The 17,616-nt window shown below is 41.2% G+C and overlaps 2 protein-coding genes across 4 annotated transcripts; one reads left to right on the top strand and one right to left on the bottom strand.

Moving 5' to 3' along the window:
* The first annotated feature begins 4,663 nt into the window (after nucleotides 1–4,663).
* On the top strand, nucleotides 4,664–5,587 carry LOC121527163 (olfactory receptor 11A1-like). Its single transcript, XM_041813952.1, is given in 1 exon segment — nucleotides 4,664–5,587. A coding segment is annotated over 1 exon segment (924 nt).
* Nucleotides 5,588–8,512: 2,925 nt separating this feature from the next.
* Nucleotides 8,513–17,474, bottom strand: LOC121516185 (stonustoxin subunit alpha-like). 3 transcript variants are annotated; one of them, XM_041797295.1, is made up of 6 exons: nucleotides 17,249–17,474; nucleotides 16,055–16,236; nucleotides 15,810–15,917; nucleotides 15,488–15,550; nucleotides 10,571–10,617; nucleotides 8,513–9,348 (listed from the first exon to the last, which is right to left on the bottom strand). In XM_041797295.1, exons 2-6 carry the CDS (start codon nucleotides 16,129–16,131, stop codon nucleotides 8,651–8,653), a joined length of 993 nt encoding a protein of 330 aa, XP_041653229.1. In that variant the 5' UTR covers nucleotides 16,132–16,236; nucleotides 17,249–17,474; the 3' UTR covers nucleotides 8,513–8,650. The 3 variants fall into 3 exon arrangements, with proteins under 3 accessions (XP_041653229.1, XP_041653238.1, XP_041653248.1); XM_041797304.1 differs by lacking the exon at nucleotides 17,249–17,474 and adding an exon at nucleotides 16,340–16,425; XM_041797314.1 differs by lacking the exon at nucleotides 15,488–15,550.
* Between the last annotated feature and the right edge of the window lie 142 nt (nucleotides 17,475–17,616).

The following is a 17,616-nucleotide window of genomic DNA, read 5'->3' as shown; positions in this document are numbered from 1 at the left end:
TCAGTAGAGTTTAAAAAATACAAATACAAAAACATGATTTCAAAAGTTTGAGCAGGTAACTGAAGTGCTTCCTTTAATGCTGAAATTAATGTTGGCCTTTTAACAAGTGCATGATTAAATGATGAGTAATATTCTGCTCTATACGTCTAACCTGAGGGCCTAACAGGGTCCACATTCAACCAAACTGTCAACCTCGTTTTCACCAGAAATAAATTATGGGGAAAATTAGCACTGATGATAAATGATTTTGAGATTTAAAAAGTCAAAATGACTAGTTAAAAGGCTCAAAATCTGGGATAAAAAGTCAAACTCAGTTTAAAAGGTCAACATATGAAATTATAGGTTAAAATGATGCTTTTAAAAGGTAAATATATAAAAAAGAAAGTCACAATCATGTTTAGGGTTAGGGCAAAAAATATGAATTTAAAATTGTGCACCTAAAAGGTCAAAATATGAGATAAAGGTCAAAATCATAAATTGAAAAGCTGAAAAAAAAATTTGAGATAAAAAGTGAAATTAATACATTGACAAAGGCAAGGCAAGTTTATTTGTATAGCACATTTCAGCAACAAGGCAATTCAAAGTGATTCACACAGGACATTAAAATACAAAGGGGAAAAAGAAAGACAATGAAAGTATTTTAAACAAAGCATGTAAAAGGTGATTAAAAACAGCAAATAAGATAAAAACACAGATATTAAAGTAAAAGTTACAGTGCAGAGTTTGAATGAAAATAGAAAAATTGAAAAGTGATAAAGTGTTTTAGTCAAAGGCAGCAGTGAACAGGTGAGTCTTCAACCTGAATTTAAGAGCTCAAACTTTCAGCAGACCTGATGTTTTCTGGGATTTTGCTCCAGATATATGGGGCAGAGAAACTGAACGCTGATTCTCCATGATTGGTTCTGACTCTGGGGACACAGAGCAGACCTGCACCAGACCACCTGAGCGGTCTGGATGGTTTACATTGGACTAGAAGGTCTCTGATGTATTTTGGGCCTAAACCATTCAGTGTTTTATAAGCTAACAGGAGGATCTTAAAGTCTATTCTCTGAGAGCCAGGGAGCCAGTGCAGAGACGTCAGAACAGGAGTGATGTGGTCCACTCTCTTGGTCTTAGTGAGAACTGGATCAGCTGCAGCTGTCTGACTGACTTGTTAGGCAGACCAGTAAAGATAATTGCCGCGTTCGAATCGTCTCAGAACTCTGATAAATGCGTCCTCCGAATCGGAACAGTACAATAGAACGGCCCTTGAGCTCGGGACTCTGACTGGTCGGAATGACGTGATAGCAAAATGGCGTCACACACTGTGAGAGCTAAACAGTCACTTTCTCCTCAACTTTTACTTTTATGTTTCGTCTAATTTAGCATTTGTGTTACTACACTACAGGCCTTTGCACAGCTCGTTTTGATGCTCGTATAAGTTCAATGATGCATGCAGGATTCCCCTTGCTGGTGCGTTCAAGTCATACTTACAGCATATGACGTTTCTCTTTCTCTCTCTCCCTCAAGTAGCTAATATATTTCCCAAGAAGGAATTTTTGATCCTCGAAAAACATCCAAACAAACATCAGCTTACTGCGGCCAGCCATGTTTTCCAAGCTTAGGCAATGAAATACATTTAACTCAGAAGTCTGAATTTCTGACCCTGTTCTTTCCAAATTCTGAGTACAATCGAACACAGCAACTGTTACGGTAGTTAACAGTTGCTGAAGTCTTGAAAGTGGTCTCCGACTTCATTGTAACATAAATTAATGCATGGACCAGTTTTTCAAGGTCCTGCTGCGACATCAGTCCTTTAATCCTAGAAATATTCTTGAGGTGATAATACACTAACTTTGTAATTGTTTTTATGTGGTTTTTAAAATTTAGGTCTGAATCCATGATAACACCCAGATTTCTGGCCTGGTATGAGGTTTTTAACTGAAGTGACTGGAGCTGAATGCTGATTTTTAGAGATTCCTCCTTGGGTCCAAAAACAACTACCTCAGTTTTTTTCTCTGTTTAACTGAAGAAAATTATGGCACATCCACTCAGTAATTTGTTCCATACATTTACCCAGTGCTTGTAAGGGGCCATGGTCACCTGGGGACATTGAAATGTAGAGCTGTGTGTCATCTGCATAGTTATGGTAATTTATTTTACAAAGTCAAAATATGAGATAAAAAGTCAAAATTACAAGTTGAAAAGGTCAGAATATGAAATAAAAGTCCAAGTAGTAGACTGCAGTCATAACTGAGCAATGCAAAATTGAAAATATGAAGTGAAAACACAAATTCATTTCTTTTCCCACATTTCTTTTAATGTAATTATTTTTACTCTTTATTTTTTTCACATTTTTATGTCTTAAGGATATTTGATATCATCGAGGCTAAGTTTACATTTTTATGCAAGAGGAAATCTGCAGACCTCATATTTTAAGGCCAGGTATAATAAGAATATGATATGATCTCGCAGGCTGAGTGTAACTGTACCAAGGGCTGGATTTGGAGTTTGACACCCCTGTAATAAATCCTCATCCCTGTGGTCCACAGCCAAGCTCTAATTAGGAAAACCTGGGCTTTAAGAATCCGTGTGCTGCAGTAATGTCACTGGAACTTCAAAAATTCTGGGACTAAAAGAAAGATTTTGATTTGTGTCACTCATGGAGGCAGATCCACACAGACTGGTTAGCATCACATTTGGTGTGAGGTTTACGCCCACCAATAACTTCTCTTTGAAACTCATCCACTGAAGCAGTGGTTCTCAACTAGTGGGTTAGGGCCCAAAAGTGGGTCGCAGAGCTGTTTCAGGTGGGTCTCTATTATGTAACCTTGCAAAGCAGATGGATTTACCTGCCTCCACCTCTGGATCAATCAGGATCATTAGAGGAGAACGAGGCGGTAGCTAAGGGCAGGGTTTAGCTGCCATTAGCAACCACTGTCACCAGTGTCACAGTCAGCTCAGATGCAGCTATCCTGTGGTGGCAGTTTAATTTGAACTGGACCACGGTTTTTTTATTTTTTATCAGAGAGAGCAGAGAACAACACTGAAAGTTTTTCAGGATGGAAAAGATGTTTGTGCTGTTCTTCTACCTGCTTCAGCATGAGTGTGTGAGAGTTGCTGGTGGATTGAGTTGTACTGTAAGCCGGTGTATACTGGCAGCTACTGCTGAAACATTTAGCTCAAATGCAGCTGTAGAAAAGCAGCTGTTTTGTCAGAATTGCTCCACTTTATTAATACAGGAGCAAAGAGTCAGAGTGAAGGCTTCTCTTGGTGAAGAAGATGTTTTTGCTTTTCCCCCAACTGGCCTCCTCATCAGTTCAATCCACACTTTAACTACGGCGGCATTCACCTGTTAGTCTGCTCTGGAGCTGCCCATGTATACTACCACATTTCATCTGATTGGTCCATCAGGAATGTGACGGAATCTTTTTCCAGATTAATGATAATAAATCCATGCAACAGATAAATGAAACACTCTATCTAGAGTGTCTGGTAAGTTATTATGTGCTGGTGAAAATACGAAGTCTAAAGGGACATTGTCTTTTTTCTGTTGTCAAAGTTTATGAAAGCACTAGAAAACAAAAAGGTGCGTGACGGAATTTTTTTTAAATTCAGGAATTTTCATTGTTAATCTACATAAAATTTTCCCTAATTTTGGGAGCTGTCTGTTAACATTTTCCCAGAAACTTTGGTAGTTGATAACAACTCAACAGTCACAGAGTCACTCTGATAACCACTCAACAGTCACTCTGATGACCACTCAACAGTCACAGTCACTCTGGTGATCACTCAGCAGTCACAGAGTCACTCTGATGACCACTCAACAGTCACAGAGTCACTCTGATGATAACCCAACAGTCACAGTCACTCCGATCCAATCTGGTCTTTGTGCCATCAGTTTTTGCATGGTTGTGGGTCTTTGTGCCTTTAGTTCCTGTATGGTTGTGGGTCTTTGTGCCATCAGTTTCATCCATGAAACCAGAAACTAATGACACAAAGACCCACAGCCATTGTAGAAAGGCCTCCCTAGTCATGTCTGGGAAGGTTTTTTAGGGGACTGAATCTCATGAAGTCCATGGGTTTGTGGCCTCCATACTCCTGCAGTCACTTCCTGTAGATTAGGATTCATTGTTTTTTGTTTTTTTTTTATTAAGTTAAATTTGTTATTTGGTCCAAATTAAAACTTTTGAGCCCCTAATGATGGAGTTAATCTGAAAGTTTCTACATCGGTCACATCTTAATTTGTCTTATTTCAAATGTGCTTCAAATGCCAAATTATACAAATATGCTCTTTCAGTGATTTTAATCTTTATCATTATTCTTATTTGAAAAATATAATAGTTTAGTCCCTCTGATTGTGTTGTTGATACTTGATATTGTGGCGGTCCCTGGACATGAGAGGGTCAGGGGAGCAGAGCAGAGTGTTTGTGGTGAACGCCCCACGTCACTAAAGTAAAGAGGTTTAAGACGAGACTCTTCAGACCAGAGAGCGGACCACCTTGAACACTCAGACAGATCATCTCACGTTGATGTTTGGACTCTAACTTTGGTTTTATTGCTGATCTAAATATTCTTGCTGATGACAGTAAACTGAAGGCTTCCTATGGGTTCTTAACATTTAGCTCTACACTGATTTTCTTCCCCTTTAACCGTGATGACTGATCCCAAAGGTGGTAGACAGATGATGGGAAACTCCACTCAGATTTCTTTCTTCACATTCACTGCTTACTTCCACAGTGGACAGCTGAAATCTGTGTATTTTATCACTGTTCTGCTCCTCTATCTGTTCATAGTTCTTTCTAATGTTCTGCTTGTTGTGGTCATCGTTTTAAACAGAAGCTTACATGAACCCATGTACATGTTTCTGTGCAGCCTGTTTGTTAATGAGCTGTATGGTAGTACAGGGCTGTTTTTCCTTCTGATGGTTCAGATTCTCTCAGACATTCACACCATTTCTCCTTCCTTCTGCTTCCTGCAGATTTTCTGTTATTACTCATACGGAGGTGTGGAGTTCTGGATGTTATCCGTCATGTCTTATGACCGATACCTCTCTATCTGCTTTCCTCTGCAGTATAACGCATGAATGACCACTAACAAAGTCTTCTCTCTCATTGCAGCAAGCTGGCTGATTCCTTTCCTGGTCGTTACTGTTAAGACGTCACTATTTGCCCCATTGAAGTTCTGTGGGAACAATATTGACAAAGTGTACTGTGACTACTTCTCAGTTGTGAAACTGTCATGTGATGACATCGCAGTGAATAACATCTACGAGCTCATCTCTGCCTCCATCTTAACCTCATGTAATGTAACTCTCATTCTGTATACCTACATGAGGATCCTCAGAGTCTGTTTCTCTGGATCCAAACAGACCAGACAGAAAGCTGTCAGCACCTGTGCTCCTCACCTGGCTTCTCTCTTCAACTTTTTGTTTGGGTTTGTATTTGGAACAGTCCAGAACAGGTATGATATGACAGGTGTATCCAAAGTACTGCAAGTCTTTTTATCTCTTTACTTCATCACATGTCAGCCTCTGTTGGTCCCTGTACTGTATGGACTAAAACTGTCTAAGATCCATGCCAAATGTAAGACTCTTATTTTTGGTTGAGTCCATGGAAGTTTTGTGACTGTGATTAAACTTGTTCCTCTGTCCTGCTGAGTACAAATATCCATCTTTATGGGTCTTCTGTGGGTCACAGAAAATACCCATTTTCCACTCTGAAAAACACTTTACAAAGCAAGTTTTCTACATTCACAATCTACCTGTGTGATTTATGGTGATGTGAAAAAGTGTTTGCCTCCTTTCTGATTCCTGATGTTTTTGCATATTTTTAAACTTTGGATCATCAAATCATTTTTAATATTTCACAAAGACAACCTAAGTAAATAGCAAATTTAGTTTCTAAATGATGATTTTATTTATTAAGGGAATACAAATCCAAGCCTTTCTGTCCCTGTGTGAAAAAGTAATTTCCCCCTGAACCTAATAACTGGTTGTTCCACCCTTGGCAGCAATAACTGAAATCAAGCATTTGTGATAACTGGGGATGAGTCTTTCTCATCGCTGTGGAGGAATGTTGTCCCACTCCTCTTCACAGAATTGTTTTAACTCAGCCATATTGGAGGGTTTTCCAGCAGTTGGATTTAAGTCTGGACTTTGACTTGGCCACTCCAGAACCTTCATTTAGTTTCTTTTTTTTAAACCATTCAGAGGTGGATTTGCTGGTATGTTTCGGGTCGTTGTCCTGCTGCTGAACCCAAGAGCTCTTGAGCTTGAGGTCATGACCTGATGGCCAGACATTGGCCTTCAGGATTTTCTGGTAGACAGCAGAATTCATGGTTCTATCAATCATAGCAAGTGGTCCAGGTCCTGAAGCAGCAAAACAGCCCCAGACCATCACACTGCCACCACCATGTTTGACTGTTGGCGTGATGTTCTTTTTATCAAATGCTGTTATTTTTACTCCAGATGTAACGGGCCGCACACCCTCCAGAAAGTTCTACTTTCGACTGGTCAATCCACAGAATATTTCTCAAGCCTTCGTGTTCTTTTTTGCCAGCAGTGGTTTTAATCTTGGAAATCTCCCATGATGCCATTGTTGCCCAGTGTCTTTCTTATGGTTGAGTCATGAACTCTGACCTTAACTCATTGAGTGCCAGCCCTTTTATAAAATGGAAAGTGCCTTGTGCCATTTTTGGCCATTTTGAATCATCTTTCAAGAACCACAGAATATTTTGTACTATGATTCTGAAAACACCAAATAGCTCAAATGAAAGAAGAAAGTCTCTACTTCATCATGGACAAAATTTTTGTTTGTAGCTTGTTCCGTTCTTGATTTATCTTAAGTTGAATAGAGGCTAGTTTCACCAAAAATACTACTTTTTTTCTAGAAAGCTGAGAAAAAGGCATTTTTGTGAAAGAGTCTGTCAAGCAAAACAATGATTCGAATGTTATAATTTTGCCTTCAGTGACATGAAAGACATCTGAAAATTGTATTACAAATGTTATTTTATTTTAAAATAAATAACAATGCTTCCAGTCACTGCTATGCCATTCACATTCTGGAACTGGACGGCCTCCATGGGACCCCCCTATACGCCCATGTCCTCTCCTGCTTGTCGCTGTATCCATCCAGCTGGCGAGAGGCTGCCTTATTTCTCCGACGCACAGGGGGGAACCTTGCAGCATTCTTTAGCCTCTTTGCCGGCCGAGGCAGATCAATAAAAGCACCGATCCCTGGATTCACTGTCGTTAAGTTCAGTGTCGGTTTCAGTGAGTAAGCGATTTCTCAGACAAAAGTTTAAAGTTTCTTCCAGCGTCTAAGTTAGAACTTTTAGCTTAGATTACCTCAGTAACGATCGCTCTGCCCTTTGACCCCAGGGTGTCCACCTGTGACGTTTGATCTACCGTCACTTCTGACTGTAGTGTTCCGACTACGTATCCCAGAAGCCCCAAAATTACTCACAGGGAGCGTGAGAGCGCCCCCTTGTGCCAGCCGCCAAAAAAACACTTTGACGTATATTTACGTCTATGGCACTCAATGAGTTAAGTGAGGCCAGTGAGGCCTGCAGGTCTTTGGATGTGGTTCTGGGTTCTTCTGTGACCTCCTGGATGAGTCATCTTTGCACTCTTGGAGTCATTTTGGTTGGCTGACCACTCCTGGGAAGGTTCACCACTGTTCCCAGTTTTCTCCATTTGTGGATAATGGCTCTAACCGTGGTTCACTGGAGTCCCAAAGCCTTGGAAATGTCTTTGTAACCTTTTCAAGACTGATAGAGTTCAGTCACTTTGTTTCTCATTTGTTCATGAATGTCTTTGGATGGTGGCATGTGTTTCTTTCTGAGATCTTGTAGCCTACTTCATTTTGTCTGACAGCTTCTATTTAAGGGATTTCTTCATTCAACAAATCTGGCGGTAATCAGGCCTGGGTGTGGCCAGTCAAACTGAACTCAGCTTTCCAGGAACTGTGGTTAATCACAGTTAACTCATGATTTAACGAGGGGGGCAATTACTTTTCACACAGGGCCAGATAGGCTTGTATTTGTTTTTTCTCTTGATAAATAAAATCATCATTTAGAAACTGCATTTTCTATTTACTTGGGTTGTCTGTGTAGATTTTAAAATTGGTTTGATGATACGAAACATTCAAGGGTGATAAATATGCAAAAAACCTCAGGAATCAGAAAGATGGCTGAAACTTTTTCACGGCACTGTATGTCCAAGTTTCATAAACCATTTCCCTGGACAAATTTTCCATTAATGGCGTCAGCCCAAAGAACATTGCAATAGCGGGTCATCTTTAAAAAGGCAAGTTTAATGACAGCTACGGCCACAATTTTCTGAGGTTGACAACTTTAGGTGCACTGCGCCACTGTGGATTGGACTCAGACACCCCCTTCAGGAACCAAACGGCTGACGTCACTCAGGCTTGGTCCAATATTTTCTACAGTCCGTGGTTTAAACTGAGGACAGAAATGATGACATTTTCTCCTTAAAGATCAAAAATACTTTATTCAAAAATATATGACAGCATTCATCAAAACATCAAAGAAATAAAAACCAAGAAAAATAGAAGATTCTTTTAGAGGTGTTCTATATGAGCCAGTGTTCCTGGTTAAAGTCATCAAACGTTTAAAATCAGAATTTTTCCAAGGTTTAAGAGGATCAGCTTCACAGAGTCAGCTGATCCTCAGTCAGCTGATCCTCAGTCAGCTCATCTTCAGTCAGCTCATCCTCAGTCAGCTGATCCTCAGTCAGCTGATCCTCAGTCAGCTCATCTTCAGTCAGCTGATAATCACTCAGCTCACTTAAGATCAGCTGATCTTGTGTTTCCAAGACCGGCACATCACACAGAGACACTGAGGAACCAAAAGACCAGATCCCAAACCCAGGATAGAGAGGTTCAGTGAATGTGGTGTTGAAGGTGTGGAGATGGATCAGTGTGTCAGAGGAGATGCTGTAGAAGGACAGAGAGCCAGCAGGACAGTCCACATACACTGATACTCTCCCAGAGATCGAGGAGGAGAAGGAGATGTTTGTACTTCTGTTATTGTGACAGACAGAGTAACCTTTATCGGAGCAGAATAGACTCCAGGACTGTTCATTATGTCCAAACAAACATTCATCAGTGTCTCCTCTCCTGATTCCTTTGTAACTCACTGATACATCCACGTCTCCTCTCCACTCGACCTCCCAGTAACAGCGACCAGTGAGACCAGTCCGACACAGCAGTTGAGACCAGTGATCAAATCTGTCTGGATGATCAGGATATGACTGATCCACCATCACACATGTCACCGTCCTGTAGTCGTCAGACAGTTTGAGGTATCCGTTCACCGTTTTGGTGTCCACTCTCGGCTCACAGGCGTCTGATGGAGAGAACAAGACACAACACAGCTGACGGCTATCATCTGTTCATTCACAAACAGCTTTACTGACAGTTACTGAGAGTCAATCAAACTGACATTTACTATTCAGCACTGAATCCTGTTTGACAGCACTGACATTTAATCATGCAGTTTAGGGCTGGGCAACAGATCCAGTTTTAAAACAGATCCATGGATTTACAGATGAGATATAGGGGAAGACAATATTGCTTAGATCAATACTTTATGATGGAGATGATTTCAATCATGATTAGAAGCATTATATTTAGTTTTATTAATAATAACTCGGGCAGTAAGCAGCACCGGAGGGTCCTCGCACCCCGGTGTACGTTGGGATGTATCACAACCGTGGCTATGTAGGAATTGTTGAGTGTTAGTGAACCAGCAAACCCATGTGGTGACATTCATCATGTCAAAGAATGAGCATAGTGAACTTTTCATGTGACGTAGTATTGCTTGTTGACAGTATGACAAAGGACAGTGTTGATATGTAGAGGTGATAAGAGCACGGATGATTTTTGTACTGTAAAAAAAAAAAAAAAAAAAAAAAAACTTTGAAGACATTAACGTAAGAGGTGCTACCAATTTCTTACTTTAGGTGGAACTATAGCAAAGCTATGAAATCAAAGGTGCAAAGTGTCAGATGCTGAGCAAAAAATGAAATTGTTCTGGAAGAATGTTATGGCTCCTCTTAACTTAAAGGTTCAACTCACTAATAAGAATAAAGAAATGGCCAAAAAGGGGCGCCACAGCAAAACAATGAAATAAACTTTCCAGTGTGTAGAGGGGCAAACTAAACTTACTTTTAGTCAGTTTTAGTCATTAAGGATCTACTTTTGGCTGAGCCCAGCCTAGTCTTTCTCATGGAAAAAAATGCAGTCGATTAACATTTGTAGTCAAAGTTTTAGTCGATAAATAAACACTGACGTCAGTCAGATCGTGGACTCCTGGTATTATTCATGATATTTTTGATCATGCACTTTTAATAAATATCAGCTGTTCAAGATCAGCTACCTTTCAATCAGATATCCTGAACACTAATATTGATTTACATGGACCCGTCATTTTAACCCAATAGATTCAATGGTTTTGTTTGATTCCCATTTACAGGTTTTTGTGGTTGCATAAATGAAGATGTCAGAATTCTAAAATATTCCCATCCCCAGAGACATACATGAATATATAAATAAATAAATAAACTCACACTTCCTCAGACCAGGCGTCAGTCTGTGCAGTCCACCATGGTCCAACCTGAAGAAGAAACCAGATCAGAATCTACTTCATACATCTTCATTTAAACCCAGCATCAGTTTAGAACCAGAGTTCATCAGTCAGAAACAGAGAGAGAGTGTCTGTCTGCACCTCAGTGATATGAGGCCAGAGAGATCAGACAGCCAGACAGACTACACACAGAGCACAGAGGTCATGGTTTTATTGTCTGACTTGAATCAGCTGCTTCACAGCCATTGGTTCATTCTCAGCTGTGTTACCTGTTACATCCAATCATCATAGAGCTGAACAGCAGAGATATTTAACTAGATACAAATCAATATTTACTCTGATGACAAAGAGTAAAGGTAAGATGGATGGTGAGACCAACACATGGATTGGTTTGACATCAGCAGTGGAAAGTCTCCTGTTCAGTCTGAAAAAGGTTATTTGATGTGTTGATAAAGTATTAGATCCATATTTGGTTTGTTAGATTATTCTGGAGAATTTGAGGTGCTGACCCTCATCCTGACCACTTCACACTCTGCACGCAAACCGTCCCAGGTCCCTGCTAGAGGTCCCTCGCTGAAGAGGCCAACAGAACCTCAACATCTGCTAGAAGCGGAGATGGAAATCTGAGATCACCCAAATGAAAACCCTCCTGTCCCTGGCTGGGCCTTGAGATCCTGTCCATGAAAATCACAAAGAGGCAGCCCTGGCAGAGGCCAACACGCATCAGGAACGTGTCCGACTTTATGCCTAGGATGCAGACACAACTCCCACTTTGGTTATACAGTATCCTAATGGGACCCCATGTTCCTGCGGTACCCTCCACATTACCCCCCACAGGACACGGTCATAAGCCTTCTCCAAATCCAAAAAAAAAAACCACATATAAACTGGATGTGCAAACTCCCATGCCCCCCCAAGGAGCCCTACAAGAGTAAAGAGTTGGTCCACTGTCCCATGGCCAGGCTGGAATCCACATTGTTCTTCCTGTATCCGAGGTTCAACAACTGGTCGGAGCCTCCTTTCCAGCACCTTAGAGTAAACTTTCCCTGAGAAGCTGAGTAGTGTGATACCCCGCTAACTGGAGCACACCCTCCGATCCTCTTTTTGAAAATGGGAACCACCAACCCAGTCTGCCACTCCACAGGTACTGTCCCAGTCTTCCATGTGACACTGAAGAGGTGTTACAGTCAAGACAGCCCAACAACGTCCAGCGCATTCAGCATCTCAGGGCGAATCCCATCTACACCTGCCGCCCTGCCGCCGAGGAGCTTTTTTTGACCACCTCAATGACCTTGATCAAAGAAATAATTAGATGAGTCTTCCACTGGATCAGCAGACTCTGATTCCTCCAAGGAGGGCACGATAAAGGGGTTCAGGAGTTCCTCAAAGTGTTCTTCCCACCTACCAACAATATCCCCAGTCTGGGTCAGCAGTTCTCCAGTCCAGCTAATCACAGCCTGAGCCAAACCCTGCCTCCCCTTCCTGAGGTGATTATTTGTATTTATACATCAAGGCAATAATCAGCTTAGTAAATCAGCCACCGATTTATCAGTCAGGCCCTATCTGTTATGGCCATTCCATAGCTAGCACAGAAGTCCGATAACAAAACATCACTTGGGTTCAGATCAGGCAGGTCTTTCCTCCCAATACCCCCCCCGCCTCCAGGTGTGTCTGACTTTGCAAACATGGGCGTTTAAGTCCCCCAGTATACCCACACCTGCCCTGGGACTCTCACCCTGGGCAACTCCAGAGTAGAACAGCATCCAGCCTCTTTCCAGGAGTTTGGTTCCAGAACCACAGCCATGCGTGGAGTTGAGCCGGACTATATCTAGCCGGTAACGCTACAACTCCTGCACCAGATCTGGCTCCTTCCCCGCCAGAGAGGTGACATTCCATGTCCCCAGTCTCTGACGCTAAGGGTCAGAATGCCCACCTTTGCTGGCTGCCCAGCCTGCAAAGCACCCTACCCCAAATAAGCCCTAGTGGTGGGCCCACAGGGCGGCAGCTCCATGTTTTTTGTTAGGGCTGGACCCAACGAGCCCTGTGGAGATAAGCCCAGCAACCAGCCTACCCTCCAGGTCTGGCTTCGGGGGGGTGCCCTAGTATCCTTCTGCAGGCAAATGACGACAATCTCTCCATGCCGCTCCATAAGGGTTTTTGCTGAACCTCTCTTAGTCTGGTCCTTCCCCTGACAACATAGCCCCCAGCTATGGGTTGCACCAGCTGTGCGTAAGTTCAAACATAGCCTAGTTTGAACGTAAGTTCTTACTTACGACAGAATTTATGCTCTCCTAACATTTAAGGTGTTGCACCAGCAGTGATAGTTTAAACGTATGCTTAAGTTCTAACTTAACTCTTACAACTACCCCCTACCAGGTGTAAAGTCCTCCGCAGAATACGTCTGTCATAGTGACAGCTCTAAAAGTCTTGATAACCCGGAGGATGATGAGGAGTTGAGGATTTTACTGGAAATTTGGAGTCAGCACAGTGTTCTCCATGATCAGTAACACTTGTTTTCCATTACTGGAGATCATTTCCGCCATCCACTGTTATATTATCTCGTGTTCTTAGCGATTTCACCACTTGATATCAGTGTTATTATTTTATACTGGCTCTAGGTTTAGGCTGTAGGCTCACATAGGGAAAATGCCTTGTCATATTTTTCATCCAAACTGGATGCTGTTTGATGATTAATGGCAGTTAGCAAATGTTTTTTTTTTTTTTTTCCTGTTAGCATCTGTAGCAAACATGGGGTTAAAAAATGTTTTTCAGTGATTGGTTAAAGAGAATACGTCATATCTGCAAAAAATATTTTGGTAAGCTAACTCTAAGCATAGCTCAAACAGAGCTAAATATGAAACAATTGGTAGTTAAAACTAAGAAAAATCATCTACAGTATCACCGGCCTGTTAATGATTTGGTGACATAATGAATACAAACGACAACACTCTCTGTTTCAGTTCAACGGAGCCAAGCTGGAGATCAACACAAGACTGAAAACAGAACAGTCATACACAGAGATAGAGCAGCAAGACTCAACCTGTGGCTCTTTTATGTCTTAATTTTAAATATTATTCCCCCAGAAAAAAACTTAAAAATGGGAAACTTTTTTGCTATTTTCACCATTTTTGCCCATTTAAGCTACCTTTTGCCAATAAATACCCCCTTTTTTTAATATCTTTTCATTGATTTTCTTTGGCCAGCAGTACATGTAAAAGTCAGTACTTACACACATTTCCCTGTAAAATGTAGTTGGTATAAAATAGGAGTAGAAAAAAGATAAGTAAGGGTAACATGGCTAGCACATCTTTAAGTAGTGATAAAATCCCTGTAACATAACTCCCCCCTCCTCTCCCCTCACATTAGTCACAAATCACAAAGACAGGAAAACAGGTTTTAAATGCCCCTTTTTTTCCTATCTTTGCATCTTCTTTTTGCCCATTTTGCCACTTTTATCCAATTTTTGCCCTTTTTTACCATTTGCGGCCACTTTTTTTTCCAAATAAGCTACCTTTTGCCATTAAATACCATTTCTTTCCTTTTGTCCCATTTTGCCCTTTTCCACAATTTTTTGCCACTAAGCTACCTTTAGCCATTACATACCACTCGTTTCCAATCTTTTTTTTTACCAATTTTTGCCACTTTTCACTTTTTTTGCCACGATTTTGCCACTTTTTGACCATTTCTAGCCACCTGCAACTGTTTTTTGTTACTTCTCACCCATTTCTGCTACTTTCTGACCATTTTTTCACTTTATCTCCCCATTTTCGCTGCTTTTCAAGCATTTTTGCTGCTTTTTCACCGTTTTTGCTGCCTTTAACTTATCTTTATTGCTACTTCAAGCTGTTTTTGCTACCTTTAACCACTTACATTGTGGCTCTTGCAAAGGTATTTTTCAACAATTTGGCTCTTTGGTTGAGCATGGTTGAGAAACACTGGAGCAGAGAGAATGATATCTGAGCAACTTAAAACTACATATTCACATTAAGAGGAACTATTAAAGAAGAAAATGTAATGTATAGAGAGCTGTAATTTGACTGTTAACCATATTTTTTTAGACCCTTAATTCTCCTTTACTAACAGACACACAGAGATCTGTCAATGTAAATCTTCTTTAATTGTTCATTTAGGTTTAGTTTGTGCTTCTCGGGCAAATTTAGTGTTTAGAATTAACTTTTAATAGGGTAGATAAAGCCAGGGAAGCCAGAAGGACAAAGATTTATGTACCAGTTAAAACTCATTTTATTATTTATCTTCTGTCAAATAATGAACTGTCAAAGTGAAACACCTGGGCAGGTGTGTGATGAAAACTTTATGGCATATAAAGTCATAATGTTTGCACAGGAGGCCTGGGCTTTAGTCTCCTTAATAAACAAACGTTTTCACTGAGGGACTTGGTTAGTGTGGAGTGGGTTTTGATGTAAATGTGGAAGTCATCAGCATGACAGTGGAAACAGAGACCAAGTAATACCTGTTCAGACAGAAAGGATGTGAAATCTGAGGGTGGAGAAACAGGAGAAAGTTTGTGAACATGAACAGAGATGTGGGAGAAAGACTGGAAGAAAAGGGAACTCTGGGAAAACTGAATAATGATGAGGTTTATAGAAGGAAATAAACTAGACCTCTGCTCATTAAGTTCCATCTGCAATAACTGGATTCATGTTTGAATACGCGCTAATGGTTGGAAAAAAAACGCACTGAATCTTTTGTGTTCACAGTTTAAAATTACTCTGATTCATCATGTTGTGTTTTTGTGCTTTTGTGAGGAACAGCATCTCTGATTATGGGGATTAAATTCATTCATCTTATATTTTACTTAGATATTCAAACTAGGGGTGCAGGTAGTGTAGTGGTTTAAGGCAAACCCCATGTACACCGTCAGCCTGGGATTGAATCTGACCTTTGGCGCTTTCCCACATGTCTCTCCCCGTTCTCTCGTCCTCTCTTCTGACTCTGTCCTCCTCTATCAACAAAGGCACAAAAACCCAACATAAATCTTAAAATAATGTGAAGTGTAAACACTAAATTACTCTGCCATCATCACAGCAAACATCATGATAACTCCTTATAAACCCAACACTGAATTCTATTACAGGTGAACTCTGATGACGCTGCTGAATCTAAATACTGAAGAGTCTGAAACCACACCATGAAGTCTGGGACAAGACAGGAGACTATCAGAAACAAGGTTGGAAAATTTGATGTTAGATTTAAACTCTCACCTTCCATCAGGAGGATGTCCAACCTTAGTGTTAACAAAGTCTTTAGACTGGTCACTCTTCATGGACACACAGCTGGGTCCAGCAGAGTCTGGTCTCTGCTCCTTCATCCTGATACAAACAACATTATTAGTTACTGAGAGATGGTGGTCAGTAGGAGAGGAGGATGATGGTGGTGATGATGATGATGTGAGTGTTGAGCCGTGGCATGGAGAAGAGTCATGGACAGTCAGAGATCTCCATCTCACCTCAGAGCTTCCTGTTCTCCACACAGAGAGGTTGTAGAGGGAGGGACTCCCTCCTCTGGGTCCTCACACTGATCCATAGCAGAGCGCCCCCTACTGGGAGAGCTGCACTCTGTCACTACAACAACACTGATGGAGTTCAGCTGCTGAAGTCACATCCAGTCACAGAGACTTTGAAGCTTCAGCTGTGGAGGAAACAGAGAGAGAAGATGCTACTGATTCACCTTCATCATCATAATCATCACTGTCATTCTCATCTACCTGCACACACCTACAGGAGGAGCTCACCTTCATCATGGACCATGTTCCAACCAGTAAGGGGACTTTAAGTTCAGACTGCAGCTCAACATCAGCAGAACCAATCAGCTGATTCTAAATAGAATATTGATTGATTTTTATGTATTAAACCAATCAGCAGTGAGGATCAGAGTAGCAGACTTATTCACAGAGCTGGGCACACGTCCATTCATCTGGTCATTACTGCCCTTACTTTCCTTCATTCATTTCTAGAGCATGTTCCTGCTTTTAGTGCTGCTTTTGTGCTTAGACAGTAGAACACCATGAGTGAAGTTACCCACTCAGTTAGTGATGTTCCACCTGTGGGGCACTAATGCAGATTCACATGAACGCTGACCTGGACTCAGTGGAAGAGGATTTCTCTGACCAGAGTCCACCTTTCTGTTTCTCTGATGTTTACACATCCAAGTGTGTCACAATATGAGCCACATTTGGGTGGAATAAATGTCCAATTTTAACATTACCACATACCTGTCTGCTGCTCAGACAGGTATGTGGTAACCATAAAAACAAAGAAGCTATAAATAGAGCAGAGGAGCGTTGTGTTGGTGGCAATAGTCCAGGTTCAGTTAAGGCGTGGCGCTAGTTTGATGGATGGAGCTAAAATAATCTGTTGTTGCTTTTACTGATCACTATCGATCCACTTGGATCAAACAGCACCAATTCATAACAAATGTTATCTGGAGACACTTTACAAACAGAGCACGTCTAGCCTGCTGTCCACAGCTGCTCTGTTAGCATGTTAGCATGGTTAGCTTAGCCTGTATGCTAAGTGAGAGTCAGTACTGCTACTGCAGTCAGAGCAGCTTATGAATCAGTGGCTAACTGTTAGCATACAGCTCTTTTTACTCTGCTTAAATTCAACTGTCAGTCTTTAACACTGTTAAAAGAGTCTCTTACCTTTAACACGGAGGACAGATCTGAGTCACAACAGGAAGTAAAACTAGAAGCAGAGGGCTGGTCCATGAAAGCGGATGAGGGCTTCAGGCTGGCTTTCTTAGGTTAGTTTGGCTTTTTTAGTAAGAATTTCATTCCATCAACGTGACTCATTGGAGTTACCATGGTGACGTAGACGTCTGAACTCTAGCCTGCTCCGGAGCAGTTTAACTGTCCAGCTAACGCTGGCTGTGCGCCGAAACATTTCTGACGAAGTGAAACTGAAACGCCACATAAGGTTCCGCCGAGCGTGTTGTTGCCCTCGTTTATTTAATTCACACAGGCCACTAATTCCAGCAATTCATTTAAAAAACAAGATAATATTTTTACAC

This window comes from Cheilinus undulatus, linkage group 2, assembly GCF_018320785.1.
Source record: "Cheilinus undulatus linkage group 2, ASM1832078v1, whole genome shotgun sequence".
NCBI lineage: Eukaryota > Metazoa > Chordata > Actinopteri > Labriformes > Labridae > Cheilinus > Cheilinus undulatus.
The sequence above is the reverse complement of the archived record's forward strand: the minus strand, read 5'-3'. Positions and strand labels throughout refer to the sequence as shown.

What these genes read in the sequence shown, in the direction of transcription:
- LOC121516185 (XM_041797295.1), bottom strand. Translation starts at nt 16,131, where the DNA reads ATGGATCAGTGTGAGGACCCAGAGGAGGGAGTCCCTCCCTCTACAACC. An exon ending in GGACATCCTCCTGATGGAAG is followed by an intron (nt 15,551 to 15,809) that starts GTGAGAGTTTAA and finishes CTTTGTTGATAG; the next exon opens with AGGAGGACAGAGTCAGAAGA. An exon ending in GACGCCTGGTCTGAGGAAGT is followed by an intron (nt 9,349 to 10,570) that starts GTGAGTTTATTT and finishes TCTCTCCATCAG; the next exon opens with ACGCCTGTGAGCCGAGAGTG.